We start from the raw sequence: 23,630 nt of genomic DNA on the forward strand, positions 1-23,630 counted from the left end.
ATCTGATAAGAGAGAGCAGCACTAAGACTCCTCATCTATCTTATGAAAATCCGATTCGGAATGGCTGTGATCAAAACCAGCTGGCTGTCACCAGCAGTGGCCTCGCGTGGAGGGAGCCGCTCAGAGGCGTTCCGTATGTGGGGTGTCACGGGTGGCATCGATCAAAGGAGCATTTTTTTTTTTAATAAATATATATAAGGAAAAACACAAAACCTAAGGATTTGGAATGAAAGCAGTGTAGTTTGTCTTGTTTTTTCCCCGGGAACATGAAGAGGATGAAATAGAATCCGATATGCCCGGTTTCTAACACACTTTTGCGATGGCGTTCTCACCACACTGACACTGTGTCCCTCATCCCGGGCCTCACTGAGGAGCCCCTCAGCCTCCCTTCCTTCCAGCCACACATTCTTTTATTATCTTTAAAGTTCTTCCTCCCTCCTTATCCTCAACACAGGCCTGCAGATAAAAGCTGGAAGAAGCCACCAGGCAGCTCTGAGGAGCCTGCTCCTCATTTCTTCAGCTGCCAGTCACCAGTGGGATGACAGTCCCAAGAGGCCACCCCAAAATGTACCACTTAGGTCTTCTCAGAATTCAGTCCCGTAAAGCCCTGGCTCTTTGCTACTGAGAATCCTCTTGGGCTAACTTGTTTCCCATGAGCGCTGCCCTGGAATCGATCCCAGAGCTCAGCCCTGGTTGTTGGTCATCCTCTCTGCCCATCACTGATTCCTTTAGAGCCCTGGGTAGGCTTGGGGGGGCGTGGTTTGCAGAAGGGAGTACTGGTGAAGGAATTGTGTGCGGGTGTCTGAGAGCTCCTGCCGAAACATGGTGACACCCCTCTGTGGGTAACAGAGTGGGCTCAGGCTGCTGCTGTGCACCATGTGATGCCACAACTCATCTATCTGAAGGCTCTCAGCAAACCCCTTCTCTGCTGCTGATCTTCCAAGAGCCACAGGCCATCGCAGGAGCCAGGCACTTGCCAGAGTGTCCTTTTTGACCTTCCTGCTCTCAAGGTCTACTCCGCCTCTCCAGCAGCGCAGGAGAGTTTTGGTTTAGTAGGGACACATGGCACACCACCATGTGGCGAAGCATCTGCTCTCTGTCTTCTATCGCAGGCCTCCTCAGGAAGCTGCCCGAGCAGGGCTCTGTCTCCAGCCACCCTCTTGCCTGCAGTCAGCCCAGGTCCTGGGGTTTGTTGTGTGACTCTGTGGCCTCTGCCACCATTTCTGCATTCTTCACTTCATCTGCCCCTAATGAGGACAGCCTGGACCCTGTGTTAAGGAGTAGCAATCACAAGGGACAAGCCTGCAGACAGCAGGCCTGCTGGGGACCTGGGGACCTCGTCCCCTGATATGGGCAGTACAGGGGGAGCACTCAGGACCCCTCCGAGACCTCTCTCCCTTGTTCCTCGGGTGTTTGAAGCCTGTTGCCTACTGCTTTCTCCCTTTTCTTTTCCCTTTTAAAAAATTCTCCATTTTTTCACTTAGAAAAAAAAATTATTTATACGATTGAGATCCACTAATTAAAGCCATTTTCTGGTATTTGGTTACTGGAGCGTTTGATGTCTCTCTGACAAGACCATGAAATGCATGGGGTGTCCACAGGGACAGAATTTGCTGAACACGGCTCTTTGTAAATGAGGGGACACAGTGTCGCAGCAGCTCATGAATATGAAACGCCCACGATGCCACCTCAGTGGACTTGGGAACACAGATGAATCCTGTCATGTGCTAAATGAGACCAATTTCTTTCACTTAACTTCATCTTCAATCAGACCTTCTTCCGTTTGCCTGCTTAAAATTCCTCATCCGTGCTGCAGAAGGTAACAGCACTCAGTAAAACAAAGTTTTCAGCTACCGAGAAAAGGCGCAGCGATCCCTGTCTTAGGTCACCATGTACTAAGAACATGGCCGCCGACACAGTCGCCCAGATTTTTTTTCCATGGATTGGCTGCTGGGCTTGTTGAACTCTGAATGCTGGGCATGAGCCCTAACAGCCCATGAAGTCCCTGCAGCCAGGTCACAGAGTGGAAAAGAAGTTTGCCAAGAGGCGTGTGTTCCGTGCAGTTAGCAGATGAAGCGATGGGGACAGATGTTGTCATGAACACCATAAAGGATCTGGGGAAGTGGGGACGTCAAGGCGAGAATGTGTTAAAATATTGAAGAGACGCTACTGTGTCCTATAGAAGCCTAACAAGGCATGTAGAAATCCCCAGCCAAGAAACCCAGCAGGGCCAGGATAAAACTTGGTGTAGAACATTTGCCATGAGTGTACCAGGCCCAGGCGTGGTCCCCAGAACTAACAGAAAAGTCAGCTCAGTAAGAAGCAGAACCCAAGAAGAAGACATCTCCTCCTGGCCAGGACCCAGAGGCCACACACAGGGGCCTGCTGTGTTTCCTGTCTGGGAAGAGCCTGTGAGGTATTCGAGCTGTACTCAGGGGAGCAGAATCCACCATAAAGCTTGCTTTCTGCTGGTGACCTACCTGGCTAGGACCTGTAATCCCAACACTTTGAGAACTGAAGCAGAGAGATTCCTGTGAATTTGAGGCCAGTTTGAGCTAGAGGGAGACCCTGTCACAAAAGGCCAAAGCTCAGGGCAGGTGATCATAGTCTGTCCTAGTGCAAACTGGTGGGAGCAGAAGCTTCCACCTCGGGCGTTGTGGACACTTGGAACAACCTCACCAGACGCAGCAGTTGAGGTCTTCATTGTCAGGCCGAGAGAGTAGGAGAGTCTGAAGTAAGTGTCTGAGTGTAATGATGCTGTCCATGGTAAAAATGTTCGGGGTAAAAGGTGACTTCTCACCTGGTAAAGCCAGTCCTAATTGGTGTACTTGTGGTACGTACATTTATTAATTATTTTTATATTTGTCTGTTTATCTATGTACTTTTGTAGTTGGGCTTAGACCTAGGCCTTTGTGCATGCTTGGCAGGCCTACCAAGCTCTGTATCTGCAGCCACACACTTAGTTTCAGTGATCGTAGCTGATTGTGTGGATCCAGGGGGTAGCAGCATTCTAGGTTTTAGTATGTGTGTGTGTGTGTGTGTGTGTGTGTGTGAGAGAGAGAGAGAGAGAGAGAGAGAGAGAGAGAGAGAGAGAGAGAGAGAGGAAGGAGAGAGAGAGAGGAGAAAAGAGTGAGTTATCTTCCTTTGTGAAGCAGAGCTTCCAGAATATAGAGATCAGCGAAGAACAGTGTGACCCTAGCCTCAGACGGAGCCAGGTGGTCCATAGTGGGCCCAGATGAACAGCTCTACTTTTGTCCCCAATCATCCATTGTTCCCAGCAGGTCTGGCAGATACAAGCCAGCCAAAGCCATCGCTGTGATATTTTGAAATCCAGGAAGTATCCAAGGGTCATTGTTGGTCGGCCTGTAGAACAAACCCTCCTGTGTAGTGCAGACCGCAGTGGCGCTCCATTGGCCTGTAGTCGGAAGACCTTAACGGAGATGGACTGGGCCCTTCCCTGTGCCCTGTGCATGACTGGGCATTTGAGGGGCATCCACTGACTCATTTCTTCTCAGCCCGTCTTTATTTTGCTATTATTTATTTGCAGACATACCTTTGACCCCAGCTAGTTTTCCATGCAGGTGGGAGGCACAGGGTATATTCCACTTACGCTGCTTCCTGCAGACCACCTTCATGTCCGTCTGAAGTCGCAAATGAATTGTGAAAGGACCACATATGAAACTTTTAATTCTGCCCATGGGACTTGGTTGGTCACAAAGCAAAGGCTGTGCATCTCCCTCCCACACACACCCCCCCGGGGTATATCACTTGTTGTATGCAGAGCCCCGGTGGCAGTTTGGCCATGCTTGGTCTGTTGTGGTGTCCATAATGTGCACACAGCAAGCAGCCAACACCTGCTTTCTCGCTGGCTCTGCATGTCCTTCCTCTCCTGGAACAATATGCCCTCTCCTGCTGAGCCAGGCCCATGTCTTCTGGGCCCCACACCCCAGCCACCCCAACATACCTTCAGGGCTGTAAGGTACATCCCCTCCTGAATGACCTTCATAGTGTCCCTGCCAGACTTCATCTTGCTTCTCTTCCAGTTCTCAGCTGCTCCATCCCCAACTCCAGCAGACCTTCCTTAAATCCTCACCCCGCACCCCAGACTCCAAACCAGAGCCCCTCTGGACTGGGTTGCATGCATCCCAGGGCATGCACTTAGAATACTAGATGGCTGTTGGAAAGGGTACTTACTACCCACCTGTGTGTCCAGAAGGAACTACAGTTATTTAAAAAGACAGATGTGCTGTGGTGGGCTTGATTTCTCCATAAATCCATACAGTGTTAATGGATTACCTTTGAGGAAAGGCTTGCCGAGGGAAGATAAACTTTCCATGTTAAACTTCACTACAGCATCCATAATGTGACTTTCACTATTCGGTCTCCCAATCGCTTTCTCTTAGAACAAAGTCAGTTTCCTTCCTAGTGTGTGTTCTTATTTGTAAGCAGGATATTTGTTTCTGTTCATTAACCTTGTCTGGCTGGTGCTTCATGAAGACTAGGGCCGTGTCTGTCTTGTCTGCTGCTGCCTCTGGCTGTACCTAGTGTGATACCTTTCACATATTGGACGCTCAGTCACTGTGCCTCAGATCTACAAGTTGATGGATGGGTTGGTGGAGAGATGGATGGGTGATTAGACTGGACAAAGAAGTGGACAGTATTTTCTACAGTTAGACTGAGCAGGCACCATGTGGAGCAGAGAAATAGCTTGCACAGTTTGCTGAGATAGCTAACATAGGCAGAGTGGGAATACACAAGACAAGGAGCGACACCTTAGGGCTCTGGCCTAGAGCTGTGCAGCAGATGCTGAGGGGCAGGGAGACTCTACCCATGCCCCAGTTCCAAGTAGGGAGTTGAGAGATGAGACCTGGAGAAGGAGAGGTGAGTGCTTCTCTGACTGGTGAAGGTGCCCAGCCCTCTTCCCCGAGTTTTGTGAGACACATGGGGTGGTATCTCTGGGTTTCTAGGGTACAGGCCCAGAATCTTTGTTTGTTCGAGTTCTCTTGGCCCTCCACTGTATGAGAAGTGTCTTTGGAGGTGAGAGGCCTTACTTTAGGAAGGAAAGCTTCCTGGTTTGAGAGAGCCTTGGAGGGGTTAGAAGCCTGGCTCTGTGGCTGGTTAGGGCTTCATCTCACACAGCCTGCTTCACCTCCATGCTCTTCTAAAAGCCTTTCCCTCGATAGCAGGACTGAGTGAGGAAATTAGCACAGGGCCACAGCTGCTCTGTCAGTCCTACCAGCTGCCAGCCCTTGGCTCTCCGACTAGTGCATGTGTATATCTGCATCACGAATAGGTGTCAGTTTTTGTGACACCACACACTGTCCTTTCTGTGTCTTACTGAACCAAGCCCAATGGTTCCTCTCTCAGCTGCCCTCCCAGAAGCCATGCTCCCGGGGCTGAGTGTCTCCTCTCTCTCTTTATGTTTGTCCATGGAGAGTCACCCAATAAATAGCATGTTCCGTTATTGCATTTGATACTCACAGTGGCTGAAGAGCCAGAAGCAGTCATGACCTTCATTTTATAGATGAAGAAACTGAGTCACAGAGGGCATAAGGCACACAGTTAGTGTACAGTGGAGCCTGGATTCAGACTCCTGACTCCAGGACATGTGCTCTCACCTTGAGAGAGGACTTCTGCGCACCCTCTCACCTGCCTCTCTTGCACTACCACTGCTTTTTTCAAGGAGCAGAGGAGAAAAGAAGGCCAAGGTAGATGAAGTTACTGGTGTTTAGCAACAGTAGCAGACTGGCCAAGGACATAGTTCAGTGGGAGAGAGCTTACCTGACACTCAAAGAGGCCTGGTTATGGCCTTAGTGCTGCACTAAAAGATGTAAACTTCTCAGCAGCACCAAACTGACTCCTCCCTTCCCTCTAGTCACTGTTGGCACACATGTTCTCAAAGTGTCAAATTACAATCCCGAGTGTAGCCAGGCATGGTGGCGCACGCCTTTAATCCCAGCTCTTGGGAGGCAGAGGCAGGCAGATTTCTGAGTTCGAGGCCAGTCTGGTCTACAAAGTGAGTGCCAGGACAGCCAGGGCTACACAGAGAAACCCTGTCTCGAAAAACCAAAAAAAAAAAAAAACCAATCCCGAGTGTGCTGGTTGTGTGTGGTATGTGCATGTGTGTGTGTGTGTGTGTGTGTGTGTGTGCTCACACGCATGTGCGTGCACGTATGCCTAACTAAGTATGTGGAGGCCAGAGGTCAACATGAGGTGCCTTCCTTTGTCACTCTCCATGGAACCTGGAGCTCACTGATTGGCTATGCTCCAAGGATCTGCTGGTCTCTGCCTCCAACACTTGGGTTACAACTGAAGCTCCTAGCTTTCTCACCGGTGCTGAGGATCTGAAGGTGCTGAGGTTCACAGACTCAAGAGCACTGGCTGCTCTTCCAGAGGGTTCGTTCGTTTCTCTGCTCACAGTCTAATTCTGGGGGATCTGACTTTACTCAGGCACCAGGCCCACATGTTCCAGCCTGGAAAATGCAGATTTCTGCAGTCTGTATTCTCTCCCATCTTTCCTCCCTCCTTTCCCTCTTTCCCTCCCTTCCTCTCTCTCTCTCCCTTTCCCTTCTCCCTCCCTCTTTTCCCCTCTCTTTCTCTCTAGCTTTGTTCATGGTATCTGTGACCAAGGAGGTAAGGGAAGGAGAGAAAATGCAAACAGATTTCCCAGAATATCCCCTGAACACATAAGCAGGCACTTGTCTGTGACTGTAAATCCAAAACTCCTAAAATTTGAAGTTCTTTGAAGTTTGCCCAAAACCTGCTCCATGGCCACCTGTCCCACTGGGAGCCGGGAATTGGATAGCCCAGCTCTGCTGCGATATCGCAAGCTGTCACTGCACCGGAATGTTCCAGCTTGTCTTGGCCTGGCTGTCATCGCTGGCTCCGTCCCACTCAGGCACTTCACCGGGTTCTACTGGGCACCAGGCTTCCAATTAGAGCGAAGCCCCACTGTGTGGCCAGCCCCACCAGTGCCACTCTGAGCGGCCTTTTGCCAAGGCCCGCGCTGACCTCTGATCTGTCGCAGATGGGCAGGCCCCACACTCCCTTGTGCACATTTGGAGGAGGGGAGTGGAGCCCAACAGGAAAGCCCACGGGGAGTGACAGTGAATGCTGAGCAGAAGTGTAATTCCTCAGAGCTTGAAGAGGCCAGGCTGAGCTGACAGGGCCCAAATGCTGGAGTTGTGGAGGGAAAGGGGACTTGGGGAAGACCCCATCCCGAGCCCCAGCTCAGCGTGGGCCATTTCTCAACAACTCCTGAATATTCATCTCAGGCTGGACTCCACAGCCAAGGAGAGCCAACAGTGAGCTGCTGACTGGCCCACTCTAAAACTGTCACTCTGTGGATGGCACAGGGCACAGCCAGCTTCCCTGTCCCTCTGCCGGATGGACCGTGCAGCCTTAGCCAGGGAGCCCACCACCAGGCCGCACTGATTGTGGAAGAATTAAAAAAGAAATCTAAATTCCTATTAGTTTTAGAAATGGAATTGTGGGGAATACCATGACTTGTATTTTTAACAGGTCAGAGAGATAGAATCCAAGGTTGGATGAGCCCCCTTGTAGATACAGGACTTGCTGAATATTGCTCAGTATTGGGGGCTGGGTACGTGTCTCTTGTTTGTTTCTTATTGGCAGTTTCTCTTTATTTTTAGCCCTCTTCACCGAGGGACCCCTTCTCTGTCCCTTTCTCTCTGTTTTGTTTTCCGTGTCACTCCTCTCCTGTGCTCACTCTCCCTTCCTGGGTACAATGAGTCTGAAGTCTGCTGTAGGAAGTGGTAATAAAGACATTTATGTGCTCTTGGCTTAGCTTGACTAGAACAGTCACAGCATCTGAATAATGACTAGGCCAGAAGTGGCAGGAATCTTACCAGCTGTTCTTGGAATGGCCCTGTGCCTCTTTTGGAAATAAAATTGCATCTAGCCCATGGAAGTGCTGGCCTTCCTTCTGGGATGTCTTCTTGGTTATATATCTGTAGTTGGTTTAGGGTCCTAGGAACGCCTCCCCTGTGTGGTCTTTCTTCTTGCCCCACCTCTTTTTTTCTTGGCTCTGATCAATTAAAACAAACAAATAAACAAAAAACCCTAAACTGGCCTTTGATAGTCACTTGGAGGAAGTGTATCTTTATCTTTCTGGACACTCTTTGGCAACTTAAGCATATTGTCCTAATGAAGTGACAGACCTGTCTCTCACTTCTCTCCTGTTTGTGTGACATTGTTAGGCTGATTGGGGGGGGGGGGGACAGCCTCATATCTCTGCACGTGTCTGTAATGTGTCTGAAGAGTTCCGAGAGGAAAACCTCCTGGAGAGAGTGGGACCACTGAACTAGTGTCACAGTGGGCCTGGCCAGTGGCAGCCCTGATCTCTGACAGTGTCAGAAGTGGGTTCTCTGACCAAAGTGTCCTCCAGAGGTAACCATGCACATGGGATAACTGCTCTCTGGAGCTAGTACGTGTGTAGATCTGCATCTCTTCTGCTTGTGACACCACACACTGTCATTTCTGTGTCTGACTGTGCCAAGCCCACTGGTTCCACCCTCATCTGCCCTCCTAGAAGCCATGTTCCAAGGGCTGAGAGTTTTACATTCTCCATGGAGATCCACCCCAGGCCCCTTCCCTGATGTCTTAGTTACAGTTTCTATTGCTATGAAGAGACACCATGACCAAGGCGACTCTCTTATAAAGGCAAACATTTCATTGGGGCTGGCTCACAGGTTCAGAGGTTCTGTCCATTATCATCATGGCAGGAAGCATGGCAGGGAAGGCACGGTGTGGGCGGAGCCGATAATTCTACATCTTCTTCCAAAGGAAGAGAAGAGTAGGCTGTCTTCCAGGCAGCTAGGAGGAGAGTCTCCAAGCCCACCCCCACGGTGACATACTTCCTCCAACAAGGCCTCCTAATAGTGCCACTCCCTGGGCCAAGCATATTCAAACCACCACACCTGGTGACTACATCAGAGTTACTGAAGAAAACTCCAGGGAGATACAAGTACAGAACCCATTAGCAGGGGCCCCTCCTGCACATTCTCAGAGATGGCTGTGGTGCAGAAATGGATGCAGCTCCATGTTTGAGTGCCTGAGTGCCTGGCGTGTGGAGGCTCATTAAGCAGGCAGGGGCCATGGCCATGCTGTACACTGTGCTGCTCCACCTTCCTTGCAGATATTCCTGTGATCCCAGACCTGGAAGATGTGCAGGAGGAAGACTTTGTGCTACAGGTGGCGTCCCCTCCGAGGTAGGTGAAGCTAGGTGTGGAGTTGGTGGGGAAGCCCAGAACATGCACATGGGCACACTCCAAGTGCCGTCTGCAGCAGGCCTTTCTAGTCTCTCTGACAAGTGGTTCCATTCTGTTCTTCACACTCTCCTGGGACATTTTGTCTGCACAGAAGGTTCTAGACGTAGTAGTTGGTCAGGCTCTCTCCTGGAACCAGTGCTGCCTGTGGCTCTTTCATTCCTTTCCTTCAGCATCCAGGTAAACCGAGTGATGACCTACCGTGACCTGGACAATGACCTCATGAAGTACTCGGCCTTTCAGACTTTGGTGAGTGGCCCCACCTCTGCCCAGCTTCAGGACCTCCATGGGGAAAGTTCTCAGTTCCTCCAGATCAGTACACACTCCTCCACATCACTGAGGCTGCCAAGAAATGCTGGCAGTGACATCCCTGGCCATCTCCATGGGCCATAGACTCCTGTTCCAGGCTCCCAGCCACTCCGGCCATCCTCATGGCACACGATGGCTACCTAATGGCTGCCCTGTTGCCATCTGCCCTTATGAGACACATTCTGGCCTCCTGTTGTTGGTTTTCCCTAGTGAGCCCAGTGCTGAGGATGTCAGAGTCTCCCTCCTCCCCATGGTCATGCCTTTCACTCAGGGATTTGTTCTTTGAACAAGGCTTCCTGGGGTCTCAGTTTGGGTTATTCTGCCATATGCAAGTACCTCTACTGTGTAAAAGCAATGCTGAAGCCCCAAGGGTCCAGCCTGGCTTTTTGTGCATTTGCAGGATGGAGAAATTGACCTGAAACTCCTCACCAAAGTGCTGGCCCCAGAGCATGAAGTGCGAGAGGTAAGGTGCTCTCCTGGCCCTGCACCTGGCTCCTCCCCTGGCTTAGCCTACAACTTCCTGGGTAGAGTGGGAAGTCGGCTGGAGGGAAGGCTTTTCTCTCTCTTACCTAGCAATCTTCATCTTGGCAGGATGATGTAGGCTGGGACTGGGACCATCTGTACACTGAGGTGTCCTCAGAGCTCCTCACTGAGTGGGACCTGCTGCGGGCAGAGAAGGAGGATCCTGTGGGACCATCTAGGCACATCTGACCCAGGAGCATCACTGTGCATTTGAACAAATACAAGAAATTTCAAACCAAGAGAGCTTGCAAGCAGCTTACAGTTTTTATACAAAACATTTTGTAATAGAATATTTATTTTCAGTAGGACACATCCGAGCAGTCTAATTCAATAAATGACTTTATTCTGTGAGCATTTCTTCCATCCTGTCCTGTCATATTAGACTCATGAGTGACGGAAGGCAACATTTTCCTTTTCTTCTCTTTTCTTTCCTTTTCTTTTCTTTTCTTTTTGTGATGTTGCTGTTGTTTGAGATCAGGTCTCACTACACAGAAGGGACTCCCCTTGAACTTCTGATTCTCCTAATTCAGTCTCAGGAACTACAGGCATGACATCATGTGTGGCAGGAAGGTGACTTTTAAACAATCAGATAAGGACTCCAAACTGTACACAGTTAAAGAATGGGAAGCTGTGTGTGGTGGGATGGAGCAGTTGTCACTCCTGTGCTTCACCTGTGCCCACCGTGCCCTCCCAGTGAGGGTCAGGCTATGATCATGAGAGGGCCTCGGCAGGATGGGCGGCTGGCTGCTCAGACTACCCTCTCCTTTCTCCCTTCTGCCTGAGGATCCTAAGAGCCTCCTGCTGGTTCAAGTTGGGAGGCTCCATCATGGCACCCCCAAGAAGCACTCTGTTGGGGAGCCAGCCCCTTCCCCCCACGCCCCTGCTTTCAGTTGCCTATGACTCTCCTGGCACAGCATGGCTGGCTGGCCTCTGATCCCCAGCTTCACTGCTTGCTTCAGATTGTGCTGAGGTGCACAGCTAGCCCTACCCACTTCCTCCACAGTTCCTGGTTTGGTTTTGTTTTTCTCTTTTTTCCCCTGAAAAGATCTTGAGGGGGAGGAGGACAGGGAATCTTCCTCTCTTCCTGGGCTGCCTGTGCTGGACAGGCAGGAAGACTGCTGCAGCTAACCAAGGCCCATTCTCTGGCCTCTGAGTGGGAGGCTCAGCGCAGAGCCTTCCTGCTTGGAAAGCCCTTCATTAAAATTCAGAAAAAACAAAGAGGCTCAACACTTCAAAAACCCACTGGGGGGTTATTTTTGTGTGACTACAGTGCCCTTCCCTGGTGAGCTACTGGGCTCCAGATCTGCAGAGTGGATGCTTGTCGGTTAATTATAAACTCAGGGACTTAGTGGCTTTGGGGTCCTGTTTTGGAGTCAGACACAAGACAGGCCTTCTTTGGAATAATTCCCATGGCCACTGAGAAGTTTTCATCCCGGCTGGTTTCTCTTGAGCCTACATCCTTCTGAAACCCAAAGGACAAAGGCTGCGCTCTAGTCCCTTAATTACCATCGAACTCCACAGCGGCCTCCGGGCTCTTAACCTTGGAGGTCTTTGGCTGGCCCAAGCTTGTGGCTAGGGTTTGGCTCCTTCCTTCTCCCTACAATATCAGCAAGTTCCAGCTCACACTGAGTGCTCAAGCTGAGCTCTCAGCACTTGCAGTTCCCCAGCCTGCCAGTTTACAGGGACACAGTGAAACATGCTTAACCCATGTGGCACACTGAGGCTGAGGGCGAGTCCCCAGGGTCATCAAGTGGCACCTCTGTTGCCTTCAGCTTGCAAAAGTAACCTATGCAATGACTGGGCAGAATCCAACATTCTCCAGAACTTTCTGCCCGACCCCCTAGTTCCAGAGCAGGCATCTCTTCTTATTCTGAAGCGCCTAAAGGCTTGTGGCATAGAACCATCGCTGTGTCCGAGCCCACGAGGCCCAGACCTATGCATTGTCATTTAAAACAGAGTGACCCATCTGGGAATGTGGCTCAGGTGGTAGAGTGTTTGCCTAGTATGTCCAAAGCCCTGGGTTCAAACCCAGCACTGCAGAAACTAGGCATGGCAGCATCCACCCATCATCTTTCCTCTTGGGAGGTGGAGACAGCATGATTGGCAGAAATTCAAGGTCATTCTCAGCTTCATAGCCAGCACACCTGACTCTAAAAGAAAATAAAAATAAGTGTATGATCAGGAGAGGCTACATCTTGGCTGCCACTGAAGGGGCTGATGGAAAGAGTAAGCCTGATGGTCCAGTGGTGAGGACCTTCCCAGAACCAGGAGGCTAGGATGGACCTGGCCTGACCCGAGGAGTATTAGAGGTCAGGATATGGAAGTCAAGCCAGTCAGAGGAGATAAGGTGTTATGCCTCTGTGTGCCCAAGGCCTCTTGGGTGTCACAGGGATTCTCTGCTTCTTCCGCCTTCAAGCATGATAGGAAACATTGTTTTCTTTTTCTTTCTTTCTTTCTTTCTTTCTTTCTTTCTTTCTTTCTTTCTTTCTTTCTTTCTTTCTTTCTTTCTTTCTTTCTTTTTTCTTTCTTTCCTTCCTTCCTTCCCTCCCTCCCTTTCTCTTTCTTTCTTTCTTTCTTTCTTTCTTTCTTTCTTTCTTTCTTTCTTTCTTTCTTTTTCCTATTCATGCCTCTGCCTGGTGAAGTGGAGCTATTTCTGCTGTGTGGAAGGGGAACAATGGCCTCTGTCATGTGCTAGAGGTCAGGAGGAGGCTGCCAGATCCTAGGCCGCAGAGCAGACCAGGTGTGCCCAGTGGTCTGGCAAGACAGAATGCTCTAAGAGGTTTACATGGCACAACACTCCCTGGAATTGGCAGCTCTTCTTTCAGGGGAGGCTTGCTACTGGAACTAGGGGCCTTCACTGTCTCTGATGGCTAAAGGCTAATGAAAAGGTCAGATTAGGAACTTTGGGAAGGTCATGAAACACCCCTCTGGAAGGGAGAGGCTAATTAACATTTCTCAGACCACAGGGTGGGAACCGACCTGCGAGAAGCATTCCACCTTGCCCACCTTCAGACAAGGGAAGTTCTTGTCACCTCATTCCCTAAAGACCAAGTTTAAGGAGTGCACTGTTCAGCCAACCATATTGTGCCTAGTTGCTGATGCTCTATTCTCCCCCTGGAAACCATATAAAAACTTGCCAAATGGGTGCTGGGGGTCGCAGCCTCTCCTTCAATGCACTGGAACAATAAATTCTTCTTGCTTTTTTGCATCAATCCTGGCTCCATGTGGTTCACTCAGGGAGTCCCTGGTAAGCTAAGGCTTACACTACCAGTTGTCTTTACTGATCCCCAGGAATCTTGAAGCCTTTTCAACTCCATGCACCAGAGACACATTAAATTACCCTACTGATAGCAACAAGGGCCTTATAGATGAAGGGCCCTGCCCAGTGGTTAGTGGGTCCTGTGGGCATCCTGGGCCAGAGACCTCTGTGCAGAGGTGTTACTCAAAGTGTTGGATTCAGTGATTTTAGTAAATTTGGGGAGCTGGCCACATCACTTCTGTTCCACTCCCTGGCTGCCCTGCTCTCTGTCTTGCTCTCAGCTCCTGCCCTGGGCAACCACCCATTTGCTGTGACTCCTTACGTATGCACTTTCTAGACATTTCCTGCACTTTCTAGTCTTCCTCAGAGTGAGCAGACTTTTCCACAGAGAAACACTTGCCTATTGGTGTGTGGTATTTTCTCCACCATCTTCTGTTCTTTTTCATCCATCATTGGGAGGTATTTGGGTGGCTTCCAGTTGGGGACCGAACTCTGCATACAAGGCTTTCCGTGGGGACGAAGGCTATTTGTTTTCTTAGGAGGATTCCTGGGAGTGAGGTTGCTGCATCATATGTGACTATGTGACACTTACACAAACTGCCACACTTTCCCAGGGAGGTGTTGTTGTTGTCCTCATTGTTGTTGTTTGTTGGTTTAGTACTTTAGGGCACCAAACATCAGTCTTCAGTCCTTAGGTTGGTTGGTTGGTTTTCGTATCTCCTTAAGTCTGTCGAAGGTGGCTGTTGGCATCTTCAGGAGGCACCTTCTCCTTTCTTCTCTTTATTTCCCTCTCACGCAGCTCAAAGGAGATGTGCACATTTCTCTGTCAAGCTTCTTCCTTTGCTGAGCACAGAGCCCAGGGAGGCCTGGCCCTGACTTGAGATGCTAATGAGATAGCAGAGGAAGAGACAGTCCTGTTCATCCCCAGAGCAGAAGAACTGCTGGGCTTGCTCCAAAGTGCAGAGGGGAGAGAGAGGAACTTTCCCTCTGAGATAAGAAGCCAGCACACAGGTTTGCCTGAGCAGGAGTCAGGAAGCCACAGACTATTGCCCAACGCCAGCCTACCCCTTACTCTGTTCATCTCTGCCTGAACACAGCCGTTATCATATGTTGATGTGTGCTCTGTGGCTGCTTTGGGGTCAAGTGAGCAGAACTCAGCTGCAATGTAGACCATCTAGCCTGTAAGGCTTAAAATATATACCATTTAGTTCTTTCTAGGAACAGGGTTGTCAACCCCTCCTTAGAGGAAAAACTCAAAGCTTGACTGTTTGTTTCCATTCAGACAATCACTGCAGCGGGAGTGATTTGAGTTAGATGTAAGGAAAGGACTAGCAGAATGGAGAGATTATGGTCTGTCAGGGGTTGGGGGCGGGGGGAGTTCCCTGTGGAAGGAGTGAATACATCCATTCCAGGAAAACTGGAATATAACCTATCTGGGACAAGAAGCTGGGCCAGTGGGGGTGGGGGTTCTGGGCTTCTTTTCACCCCTCTGATGTTATTAGTCTCTAGGAGGCAAATGTCTTTAGCAGTGAGCCCAGGAGAGGCAGAAGTAGGTGGGTGGGTGGGTGGGTGAGTGGGAGCCCAGTGGACACAGCATAAGAAACAAGGAGAAGAGGAAATCCGAATTTTCTTTTGGCATTGGACAACCAGAAAGCAAAGGTGGCAGGAACAGACAGAGGAGGAGGCTGGTCCTCTGCGGCTGTGCTGGAGCGAATTAATTCACAGCATATGTTCCCAGCATCTGTCACGGGGACCCGGACTGGAGGGGTTAGCAAGAGAGGACCATGCCAGGGTTGAGCATTAGCCCAGAATTCCCCAGACTGCTGGGGCTATTGGCTTCCACAGAATGAGGGCCGGCCAGCCCGCCCAAGAACATCTGCCACAGCTGCAACCCATTGGCCGGCCTTGGGGGAAAGAGACAGCGGCTCTGCAGCAGACGCTCTGCAAGAAAACACCTGGCCGAAAGCAGGGCTTAGAGACAAGAGAGCCCTGCAAAACCCTCTAGCCCCAGCCCTACTGCAGGCAGCCCTATCCAGCAACCGCAGGTCTGACTGGAGGTGGGAACCACTGGAGGAGTAGGGAAGTCTGACCCTAGGTAAAGTGGCACGGTAATATTGGAACTTTGGGTGTAGTCCCAGGACCCTTGCCTGCCATTTGGGCTGCCCGGTGCTAACTGACCCTAGGGAAATGATAGTCAAAAAGGCAGGAGGGCAGGACAGTTAAGGATGCAGACCATGCCAGGTCTCTGCCCTGACAGATCAGATGTGGGATGACCTAGGAATGTTCCCCTATCTCAACGTGTGTCTACAGGGGAGGCTGAAAATACTTCGTGAGTCACAGGTCCCTGAGACAGATAGTAGGTACAGACAGGGCCTGCATAGGCATCTCTCCTAGGTCACAAACTGGAGGTCCACAGACTGCATTGGACCCACAGGACATGTTTATAGAATGTGCATGCTTTTTAAAAATTGCCCATCTACTTAGGAGCATTTAGAACGGAAAGCGGTTCCATTGGACCCTAGCTATAGCTCCAAAACCTGCTCTGTTCCGGGGCTGTAGTCCCTGTGGTGGCAGTGACTGATGTAAACAGTGAAGTAGACCCCCCCTGGAGTAGTGACAACACAGAAAGCCCTCGGTTCACCCCATCCATGTCTGCCTGGGTCCTGCCCAAACTTCCGTTGTTGTCTGTGAGGATTATGCCCAAGGATACCTCCCCACAGTGATTCTCCCAGCCTGGAGCTTGGGTCCCATCTCCCACTCCCCACCGCAGTCAGACCCTGGCCTGGTACACAGAGAGAGATCCTGGAAGCTCTCTGGGGACCAGGCTCATGTACTAGGCTGTCCTCTGGCCAGGAGCTGCCCCTGGGTCCATTGAGGCTCTAACAAGAGTTTGATGGACAGGGCCTAGCAAACACAGAAGTGGATGATCACAGTCAGCTATTGGATGGATCACAGGGCCCCCAATGGAGGAGCTAGAGAAAGTACCCAAGGAGCTAAAGGGATCTGCAACCCTATAGGTGGAACAACAATATGAACTAACCAGTACCCCGGAGCTCTTGTCTCTAGCTGCATATGTATCAAAAGATGGCCTAGTTGGCCATCACTGCAAAGAGAGGCCCATTGGACTTGCAAACTTTATATGCCCCAGTACAGGGGAACCCCAGGGCCAAAAAGGGGGAGTGGGTGGGTAGGGGACTGGGGGGGTGGGTATGGGGGACTTTTGGGATAGCATTGAAAATGTAAACGAGGAAAATACCTAATAAAAAAATAAATTAAAAAAAAAAAGAGTTTGATGGAGCCCTGGGGGGCATTTCTAGAGCCAATGAGTGACGATGCCTTGGCCCTACCCAGCGCTTTTTACTAAACGTTGCCCTCAAAGCCTAGAGCTCCAAAAATCTGTTTGGTTTACATGAGAGAAGGCAGAGGGTTTGCCTGTACCTCAGTTCCTCTGTGATATTCCTTAGGGCTGGAGAACATGCCCACCCATACGTAGCATCCACAGTGGGCCCAAGATAGGGCACAACCTTTCTCCAAGGAGGACCATGTGCAAGGGGTATAGTTGGTGTAGCCTCCACCAACAGTGTGTGTAGCAGTGTTTTCCAACCTTCCTAATTCGTCAACCCTTTAATAGAGTTCCTCCTGTCATGGTGACCCTCCCAATATAAAATTATTTTTGTTGCTACTTCATAACTGTAATTTTGCTGCTGTTATGAATCAAGCATAATGCAATTATCTGTGTTTTTCAGTGGTCTTAGGCCACCCCTGTGAAAAGTCGTTAGACCCCCCCCCATGGGGGTCATGACTCACAGGTTGAGAAACATAGCTCTAGGGGCTGCCTCAGCATCTGGTGGTGCTTGGCTGGTTACTAGGCAACAGTACAAGGCTGGCTGCTTCCCTCCAGCACAGGACTCAATCCCCATCTTAGTGTCAGGGCTCCTCATCGAGCTGACCAGGCCCTTCTCAGAGACAGACTGCCTGTCTCTGAAGCTTGCTTGCTTCTCCTACCATTACCTCTCCCTGCTTTCTAATTATGGTAGTCACCCTAAGCCTCTCTTATCCCTCCTGCCTCATCTCCCCTTTGTTGCTCACATGTGTGAGCCAAAATAAATCTATTTCCAACTCGGCTTGGAGGAAAAAGAGACAGGCCTCACTCTGGTGGTCCTGCTCTGCAGAGCCAAGACCCCAGAACAGGCAGGCAATGGAGGTGTGGCTAGTGAACTCTTCCCCAGTGGCTTAGCGGTCTGTGGGTAGAGTTGCAGGGTGTGGAACAGAAACAGAGGATTGTGGGTACAAAAATGGAATCTAGTGTCACTGAAGAGGCTCAAAAGGGAAAAAGAACTTGGTCTCCAAGCAGGAGAAGGAAACGGCCCAACTCTCTGCCGAGGTAATGCACAGTAAGCTCCTACTGGCACAATCTGGGCATAAAAGGGGGTGTTATGTTACAGTATTCCTGTCAGGAGAAAATGTATCCATCCCAGTGATGCAAATGGCCCAGGATCAGGGTATCACCTCTGGGAGTCGAGGAAGAGATAGACTAGACAAAGGTACACCTCAGCCTTGCCATTGACAGGATGTAACAAGGCTCAATGGGCAAAACAGAGCAGCATGCACCCTCCTGGCCAATAAAAGCTGTGGACCTTCTAATAGGACCTTGGGGGATGGCTCTAACAGCATTAAGGATGAAAGCTGAGGCACAAAAGCAGAGTGAAAATCGGACTTACTGGGTGCAGGAGGGTGCGTGGGGAAAGGAAAAGGTGCTTTAAAAAGCAAAGCCAAGACCAAAGACTTGGTCTGAGAGGAACCACAGCTCTAAGGGGTGCAAGCAGGTTGGCTACAGGGAAAGTGAGAGTTTTGGGGTAGAGGAAATATCCCCTGTCTTTGTTGTGGGGGTTCATATCTGTCATTTGTAAATAAGGTAAGTTTTGTGGTATTAAAATTCCTCCTCAGTGACTTGGTCTTTCCTGGATCTGAGCTCCGAAGCCAGGAGGCAAAGGGGCCATGTTGTGCCACCTCAGCTGCTGATCCCAAGACCAAGGAGCTGCCAGACCTGCGTCAGCTTCTCACTGTCAGTGTGATTTGTCACTGTGTGACTCTTGGAAAAGAAAATCCAACGATTTTGATGATTCGAGAAAGCAGAAGGCCCAACCTTCAGTAAGACCATAGGCCTCCGGGAGTCGGCTTTGGCATTCTCTTGCAAACCCAGGTTTACTGAGCACAGGGTAAAGTAGGACACAGGGAATCGGAAAGAACCAAAACAGCTTTGTAAGAATAGTGCATGAAGAGGGCGGGCTCTACCACTCGCTGTCTAACCTCAGAATTCTGTCCCAGCCAGGCCTCCGTCTCGGAGAGAACACGAACTCTCTAGGGTGTTCTTCCCCAGCGGAGTGGAGGGCTGAGGAGGGCGGAGGGTGATGCCACAGCATCCAACTTGCAAAGCTAGGCCAGGGGGCCTCCCAAGGTAGGAAGGTGCTATATTTGGACTTTTAAAAAAGATTTTATTTATTTTATGTATATTTTATGTACAGTGTACTACTGTAGCTGTCCTCAGACACACCAGAAGAGGGCATCAGACCCCATTACAGATGGTTGTGAGCCACCATGTGGTTGCTGGGAATTGAGCCCAGGACCTGTAGAAGAGCAGAAAATGCTCTTAACCACTGAGCCATCTCTCCAACCTCTCTTTTGGTTTTAGAAAGAAAATTGAAGGTGGATTTCCCTGTGAGCCTTTGGTATTTTGTTTAATGTTTTTGTTTGTTTGGGGTTTGTTGTTTGGTTTTTAATTCCCTCTGTGCGTGCCCTCTCTGTCTCTTTCTGTTTCTGTCTCTCTGTCTCTCTCACTTTCTCTCTGACTCCTGGGTATCATGTAGCCTAGGCTGGCCCCAACTTACTATGTAGCCAAGGATGACCTTGAATTCTTGGTCCTCCTGCCTCTCTCTCCTCAGTTCTGGGATTCTAGGTATGCATATCCTGCCTCTTTTTTTTTTTTTCTGGTGTTGGGGGTTAAACCCAAAGCTTTGCGTATGGGAGGCCATCACTCTACCAAGGAGCTATTGCTTAGATCCCACACCACAGTGGCTTTTAACTTACAACTTAAGAGTGCTCTATGACCAGATGTTCTATTAGACATCGTCTTTCATGGTTAAGACAACGCAAGGGCCCTACAACACCCTTGGCAGCTATGCAACCATGTTCATGTTACTCACTTGCAGTCACACTGAGAACCAGTGTCTCCAAAGTGATTGCCAGGTACCAGGCAACTCTCTCTGTCCTTCATCCCACTCAGTGGCAAGATGCACAGCCAACCATGCTCACTTCTAAGAGACAGGAAGCTGAGGCTTGAGCCCCGGCCTCAGTGCATCCTCACGGAGTGTTCCAGATGGAGGGGGGAGCAGCCATGCCTGTGTCATGTGCCTGTTAGCTCTTCCTCCTGACAGGGGGCGGTAAGGTTCTGTCCTCCACCAGGCTGTCCTTTGGTGAGTGACACATGGCCAGTGCAGAGTGGCTCTGCTCCTTGCAGCCTCTGCCTATTGGCTCCGCTTAAATGGAGAGAGAGGAGTTCTGCCTTTGAGCCAAGGACATCAGGCTTCCATATGATCTGCTTTAAGTGGTTATTAGCATCTTTTCTTAGCATATAGAGGAAAACGCCAACACTTGGAGGCAGGATGAGTGGAGACACAGAGACCACCCATGTCAGACTCCCTAAAATATATAGGCTTCTAGGTACTGGGTACAGAAGAAGACCGTGGGTAAGCACTAAACAAGCCATGTTCTCAGAACCAGAATTGAGACACTTTGTTGGAGGCAGAGACAGAAACTTCTGGCTCACAGTTAAGATAAAATGCAGCCTCCTGGAAAGACCCAGCCACACACAGTTTCTTCCAGAATCACTAACTATACGGGATGGCATGGGCCTTGTGGGACTCACAAGGGCCCTCCAGTATCTCCCTGGCCTTCTTGCTCAGGTTTTGGGGACATTTCAAGTTGAGTGACCTCTGATTAGAAGAGATGACAATGTTTGTGTCTGTCAGCACCAATGCCAGGATCCGGAACAGGACAAAGTAAGATGGCTCCGATGTTTCCTTCCTTCCTTCCTGCACACGGTTAGCATTGCCTGGCTTGGCTGAGCATGTGAGAGGCTCGGATTTGTCTCTCCACACTGTGCTACTGTCTGTCATTTGTCACGTGCGGCCACACATACTGTTAGAATGGTGGAGACATGAAACTGGCCCCAGCTCTGGGTTGAATACCCTGCCTGGCATAGTTCACAGACAGCCTGCCTTTTATGCTCCAGGGGAGACGTACAAAATGCAGGTGGCCTGGCCTCTATTGGAGACCTAGGAAATCTCTGGGGTGTGGTCTGGGAAGGTGCATTTTGGAAAGAGTGTGTGGGAGCTAATTGAGCCTCAGGACAAACTAGCATGCTGAAAGCAGGTGGCCCTGGGAGCCTTCATTCCTGTACCCCTCTCCCATCAGCCTCAGGACTGTGGGCACCCACAGAGGGGGGTGGCTTTCTATCAGATTCCATCTCCTGTCACTTTCAGGGCCAGTTCATTAGTCCTTTATTATTCCCATTCTCCTGCTTATCATTATTAATGATCACGCTCCGCAGGCCAGGGTGCTGACAGCTCTCCCTTGCCCATTCTTGCTATGCGTCCTAACCCTGCCTGCTTATCTAGTGCTGACCTGATCTTTCCCCTCATTTAATTAAGCAGTGCTGGTCAGCCCGCTGCTCCCAGGTGGAGAGGGGAATAACCTCTCTCCTGCTAGGCCTTGGAGTGATGGTACTCTAGCCTGTACCTCTCAAAGGCGTATGATCGCAGGAGAATGAGACCCAGGCTAGTCTACATGTGAGATGCTAGTCAAAAAAAAAAAAAAAAAAAAAAAAAAAAGAAATCACAGAGCATGAAATCAAGAGTGGCCTCTTCTGTGTGTGGCTCAGGCACCTATACTGGCCACATGCCGACAAGCGGATCTTGAGCTGGGTAGCAACAGCCAGAGAGCCACCCAATATGGACTATCAGCAGCTTGTGCCTCTTCTGCAGACCCTGGGGTGATTGGCACAAACACTGCCGGATGAGACAAAATGGGAGGTCAGAGGCTCAGACTCATAAGTTCAGAGGCCTTTGGGAGAAGTGCCACAAATAGGAAGGCATGATTGATTAGCCCCAAAAAGCAGTTGCTGGCACAGCCTAAGGGTGGGCACTCCCATGTGGGCACTCCTAGGAAGTCCCTCACCTTCAGGATAGCATCAGCTGCTGGGTGGACACTCACTTCCTGTTCCTCCCTTACACTGTGCGTTCGTTCGGCTCCAAACCCTGTGCCAAATTCTTGAATAAAGAGATTGCCTCCTCGTCGCACCGCTACTCGGTGCTTGTTATCCCTTCCCTTCTGGAAACGCAAGGCAGAGCGAGGCCTAAAACCAGATGTGTCTGGGGCTCCGGATACAAAGGGCCAGGGCTGGAGGGGGAGGGGCAGATGCAGGTGGGCACAGTGGATGGACTGCAGTGCATATGCACCTGGGTATTGCAGCAAACTGCACAGATACCCAAGCGCCAGCCAGAGATGGAAGCATTCATAGCAATTAAAATGTTTTGCCTGGGAGCTGTTTAGAGCTTTTGTGTGTGTGGAGTTTTCTGACTTCAAGGTGTTAACAGGCCCTCTAAATGGTTTTGTTTTTTAATTGCAGCAAATGATGGTGGGGCCATTAGCTTTCTCGCCTCTCTGCGGTTGTTTCTGAACCTTTCTGTCCTCCTCCTCCTATTTATTCTGTTTAATTCAGTCAGGTAGCTCCGGGGCAATAGAGATCAATACTTTCCTTTGATAGCAAAGAGTCAGGTTTGAAACCTAGAGATAAAACTGACACATTTTGTATAAATTTAATTAAAAATGCACCTTTAGTGGCTTGTTGCGGGCACAAAGCCCAGTGTCTATCTCTCTATCTGCCTCTCTCCCTTTCTCTCTGACTCTCCCCTGGCCTCCCTCTCCTGTTCTTTCTTTTCTTGTCCCTAACAGGGAGATCTCTACATCTCCCTTACCCCAGAGTCTCATCTCAGGATTTTAGACTCGAAACTTCTGTGTGGAGGGATGCTGAAGGAAGCAGAAGGAATCCTAAACAGATCAGCTGGGGCCTCCCTTTTCTCCCCCAGGGTGGTCTGGGGAGCTGGGCTGAAGAATTAGGTTTGCTTCTGTTTAAAACCTTCTTTGGAACCCATAGCCTGTAGGCTCCAGGAGCCCTCAGGCTGGAACCCTGCTCCTTCCTGGATGTCTTTTCTTGGGGTGTGTGTGTGTGTGTGTGTGTGACAGAGCCAGGGAGGTGCCATGTGCCCCTCTTCCTGGGAACCCCGGGGGCTGATGCACACATTTGTCTTGTGTTTTCTAATCTCTCCTCACCGCCTTCCCTGCTGCCTGGCCCCGTCCGTCTCCACTCAATCCCATTTGGCTCCTTCATTTTTCACTTGAGTGGGTTTCCTATCCCCGACTCTGCTCTGGCCTCACTCTGCTCAACACCAATAAAACACACTCAACACAGGTAGAACAAGGTGCCCGGGGTTGGCGTGACAAATGACTCGCCCGGCCCTGGCTAAGCGGGGCTGTAAATCGCCCTTCGCGATAGCCCCGTCTGGGCCTGCGGCCTGTTGCCCACAGTCCCTTGGTGGGGCCACTGACCCTGAATCTGAGTGGCCTCAAGACCCCCCTCCCCTTGGGATCCTGGATGCCAGAAGGGAACAAGGTGACAGGGGTAGACTACAGAGCCATTCAAACCTATGGCTTTAGCCTGCTTCTGTATATTAATTTGGGCTGTAACTCCAGCTGCTAACATTTATGGCACACCTACTGTGTGCCAGGCACTGTGCTGAGGTTTCACCTCGAGTTTAATTTAGTAGTCTCAGCATCCCTATGAGGTCAAAATACAAGTACTTCAGTGTCACAGATGATGGCCCCAAGAAGGCTCAACAAGATCACATACTTGTTCAAGGCCAGCTGCCCCGTGAGTGGGACAGGCAGACTTACCCACCCCCCAGGGCCATACAGCATGAACTTTCATTCCTCTTCCAATGTGACACGGTCCCGAACACAGTGAGATGTCATGTCAACTCTCAACGTTAGTAATTCAGTGCTTTTGGGGACCCGGCCATTGGAGAAAGCTAGCAGGGACGTTCACAATGGCTTCTTTCCTAGATTCCTGAAACACTTCCCATCAGGCCCCATAGCGCAAGGACAAGGTAGAAATCACGTGACTCTGTCTCCCCCAC

At 50.3% G+C, this 23,630-nt stretch overlaps 1 protein-coding gene across 1 annotated transcript in view; it reads left to right on the top strand.

Annotated features, from left to right (window-relative positions):
* The window catches only part of Ift43 (intraflagellar transport 43), a 79,683-nt gene extending 69,211 nt beyond the window's left edge, over window positions 1-10,472 (top strand). The window contains exons 6-9 of the mRNA XM_021179388.2: window positions 9,158-9,230; window positions 9,461-9,536; window positions 9,997-10,059; window positions 10,188-10,472. Of these exons, the coding sequence (XP_021035047.1) occupies window positions 9,158-9,230; window positions 9,461-9,536; window positions 9,997-10,059; window positions 10,188-10,307 (332 nt within the window). The 3' untranslated portion in view covers window positions 10,308-10,472. The remainder of the gene's footprint in view (window positions 1-9,157; window positions 9,231-9,460; window positions 9,537-9,996; window positions 10,060-10,187) is intronic.
* The last annotated feature ends 13,158 nt before the right edge of the window (window positions 10,473-23,630 follow it).

Source organism: Mus caroli, unplaced genomic scaffold (genome assembly GCF_978045245.1).
Source record: "Mus caroli unplaced genomic scaffold, Mus_caroli_1 scaffold_14, whole genome shotgun sequence".
Taxonomy (NCBI): Eukaryota; Metazoa; Chordata; class Mammalia; order Rodentia; family Muridae; genus Mus; species Mus caroli.